A 3,101-nucleotide genomic window follows, 5' to 3' on the forward strand; every position below is an offset into this window, starting at 1 on the left:
GCCAGACACACGGCACTGAACACACATGCAGAGGTGAACACAGAACAGACATGCAGAGGTGAACACAGAACACACATGCAGAGGTAAACACAGAACACACATGCAAGATTTATCCCAATAAGAGTGCCTTGGAAATATGTGTTTACATAAATTGTGACCAAACCGTTTGAACTTAGACTAAAGTTAACTAGGCTATCTAAACACTCAGAGTCCTTTACCTAACTGAGCTGTAGTTATCAGCCTCTCAGTCTGACTGGAAAGGACTCTCCCTCCTCCCTCCCGCCAACATCCCCCATTTTCATCACTTACAGCGCCCATTGTACAGGGCAAATGAAACGTGTAACCGGGGTGAAAAGGGTGTTACATTTACTTAATTATGAATATTGTTACATCAAGGCCGAAAATTAGGATGAGCACCTACGGTCAAAAATGTTTTTTTCCCTCCCAGAACTGCCAGTGCAGCGAGATGCAGAGCATCTGGCGCCCTAGGCGAACATCTATAACGCCAGTGCTACGGGCCGGCCCTGAGTTCATATCATAGGTTCATATGCAACTCGCAAATATATTTATCTCTCTCTCTCTTTTCTCTTTTCTATTCTCCCTTCTCTCTCTTCTCCTTCTCCCTCTCTCTCTCAATGTTGGTACGCAAATGCGGCTTTTTTCAAATGACACGGTGCTCTTTTTTTGGCGGAGATGTGGGTACGGAGGAAAACACCGGGGGACACGTATTTATGTATAAAAGACATCAACAAGTGCATTTTGCATAATAGGTCCCCTTTAAGTAAAAGTAGCAATATTAAAATGTATTGAGTCCTGCATTCAAAATCTAACTTGTGTAAAAGTACAAAAGTATTGGCATCAAAATATATCACAGTTCTGACCTTCTGTGTTGAAGTATCATCGTGCTTAGGGGTCTGTTGAGAGTTGCTTTGTGATCATTTTAATGAAAAAATTATCTGTGGAGAACACTTCGATATCTGTACTGCAAGACCAGAAACATTGTATATCTTTAAGTGTCTTTATTTTTGTATGTACACTCTCATTTGATTTGGGTTAATTTAGAATTCATTATCACACATTTTGAAATAAACTTTTAAGAACACAGATTACCTGAACTGGTATTTTCACTATCACTTACAATGATGGTTCAATAAGTAGTAAAAGCAGCGTTATAAAATAGTTACAAGTAAAAGTCCTGCATTGGAAATGCACCTATTATACAAAATCCACTTTTCATGTATTTTATCAATTAATATGTCACCTCTGTGTTAAAAAGTGTCAGGAACAAAGACCCCCTCTCTTTTTGTCTTGATCCATTTATATAAAAACCTGTCTGAAAATGAGCTGATTTTGGCCACTTTATGATGTCATAACGATTTTTTGGCTTGTGTAAACCATTGGCCAATAACCAACCAAGGTAAACCCCCCCCCCCTTTTATTATGCGATGCTGCAATGATGTTTGGTGTCTCAGTCACACACTTCAGAGACAGGTTCTATATATAACTGAGACCTACAATATATTGTTGACAAAGACTATAATAGGGGACATTACATTGAAAGTAAGTATTGGCATCAAAATGTAGGCTACCTAAAGTAGCAAAAGTAAAAGTAGGCCTACTTGTTAATTTGTTATGCATAACAGCTTAATTACTGGATTATAATTAATGTTAAAGGTCAAAATAGAAAATGGCCTTTATGTGTAATTATTTTTATATGTGAAATTTCTTTCTTTTTGATTATTGTTGCATCACATTTGACTGTTGTAGACAAAGTTCTGAGTGACTTTTCGTAAAATATTTAAATAATTTGACTCTTGTGACTGAGTTAGTCCACTATTACATTTCTAGGGATGCATTTAGTTAAAAGTAGCTAAATGTGTTAAGTAAAATTACATTATTTCCCTTTTGAGAGTAGTGGAGTAGAAGTAAAGTATTTCATGGAGATACTCAAGTGAAGTAGGCATACCTAAAACGTGTACAGTACAGTTTGGGTAGGCTAAATATACTTAGTTATCTCTGTCAGGGAACACCGGGTAATCTCTCACCACTGAGCCCGGCTCCTCTGTGGAGGTCCGCAGCCCGCCTCATGGAGCCCATCTTCCCCTCAGGCCCTGAGTGAGAGTGGTCCGGACTCCCGGCGCTTCCGGTGCTGGATGAACTGCTCCCGTCCCCGGCGTCCCGCAGCAGCGCCGGGTAGGTGAGGCTGCTGAGGCTGGACTGGCTGTCTATGGAGATCCGCGAGCCGGGTCCGCTCCTGTCCTCATCCAGCATGAGGAGGATCTCCTTCAGCTCCGTGTTCTCTGTCCGACTCCTCAGCGCCTCCTGACTGCCCTCCAGCTCCCGCAGCTTCTGCTGGTACAGCCCGACATCCCTCCACAGGACGCTGGCGGTGTAGCGACCGAAGCGCTGCCACTCCCGGGACACCTTCTTGCCCTTCTGCCGGTCATCGTCCAGGAAGCAGCAGAGCTCCCGGAGCTCCTGGTTCTCTCCCTGCAGTTTCTGGTTGGCCTCCTTCAGACTCCGGATCTCGTGAAGGTGCACCTGCAGGCTCCGGTTCACCTCCTTCATCATGTTTCCCTGCTCCACGATCAGGTCCATGTTGAGGCTCTCGAAGCGCCTCAGCCTCCGGACCAGGTCATCCTTCCCCAGCATCAGCAGCTCCTCGTCGGGCAGCTGGCTCACATCAGCCGCGTCCATCCCCGCAGCTTCTAATGCTGGCTGATAATCACAGAGTCCTACTAGCGGGCTAAGTTGGGTTAGACCGGATCCATGACAGCTGACAGACACACCGGGCCACAGACACAGCTCCCCGCCATTTGTCTTACTGGAAGCTCTGAGACGCGTTGAGTGCTGGCTGCAGTAGGGGACTGGAGCCGGGGAGGAGGAGGAGGAGAGGTGGTGGGGGGGGGGACACAGGTAGGTGGTGGCCTACACAGTGTCCTCTATAGGCAGCCCCCCCCCCCCCTGCCTCATTGATCAACTGCAGCTATTTTTCTTTTTTAAACATGTACACTTCATGGTGGTGCAAACTGCTCTCAGTCAGCCATATAGTTGAAGCGAATGTCTTTACTGTTACATTCATGTAGATGTTATTAGTTGTA

At 45.0% G+C, this 3,101-nt stretch overlaps 1 protein-coding gene across 1 annotated transcript; it reads right to left on the reverse strand.

Annotated features, from left to right (window-relative positions):
* Positions 1-1,934: 1,934 nt before the first annotated feature.
* On the reverse strand, positions 1,935-2,889 carry LOC117563114 (coiled-coil domain-containing protein 85C-A-like). The gene has a single exon (XM_034241283.1). The coding sequence runs from the start codon at positions 2,695-2,697 to the stop codon at positions 2,020-2,022; it is 678 nt and encodes a 225-aa protein (XP_034097174.1). The 5' UTR covers positions 2,698-2,889; the 3' UTR covers positions 1,935-2,019.
* Between the last annotated feature and the right edge of the window lie 212 nt (positions 2,890-3,101).

The sequence above is a fragment of the Gymnodraco acuticeps genome, unplaced genomic scaffold (genome assembly GCF_902827175.1).
Source record: "Gymnodraco acuticeps unplaced genomic scaffold, fGymAcu1.1, whole genome shotgun sequence".
In the NCBI taxonomy this organism is placed as follows: Eukaryota; Metazoa; Chordata; class Actinopteri; order Perciformes; family Bathydraconidae; genus Gymnodraco; species Gymnodraco acuticeps.

Coding starts and splice junctions, on each gene's coding strand:
- LOC117563114 (XM_034241283.1), bottom strand. CDS start 2,697: ATGGACGCGGCTGATGTGAGCCAGCTGCCCGACGAGGAGCTGCTGATG.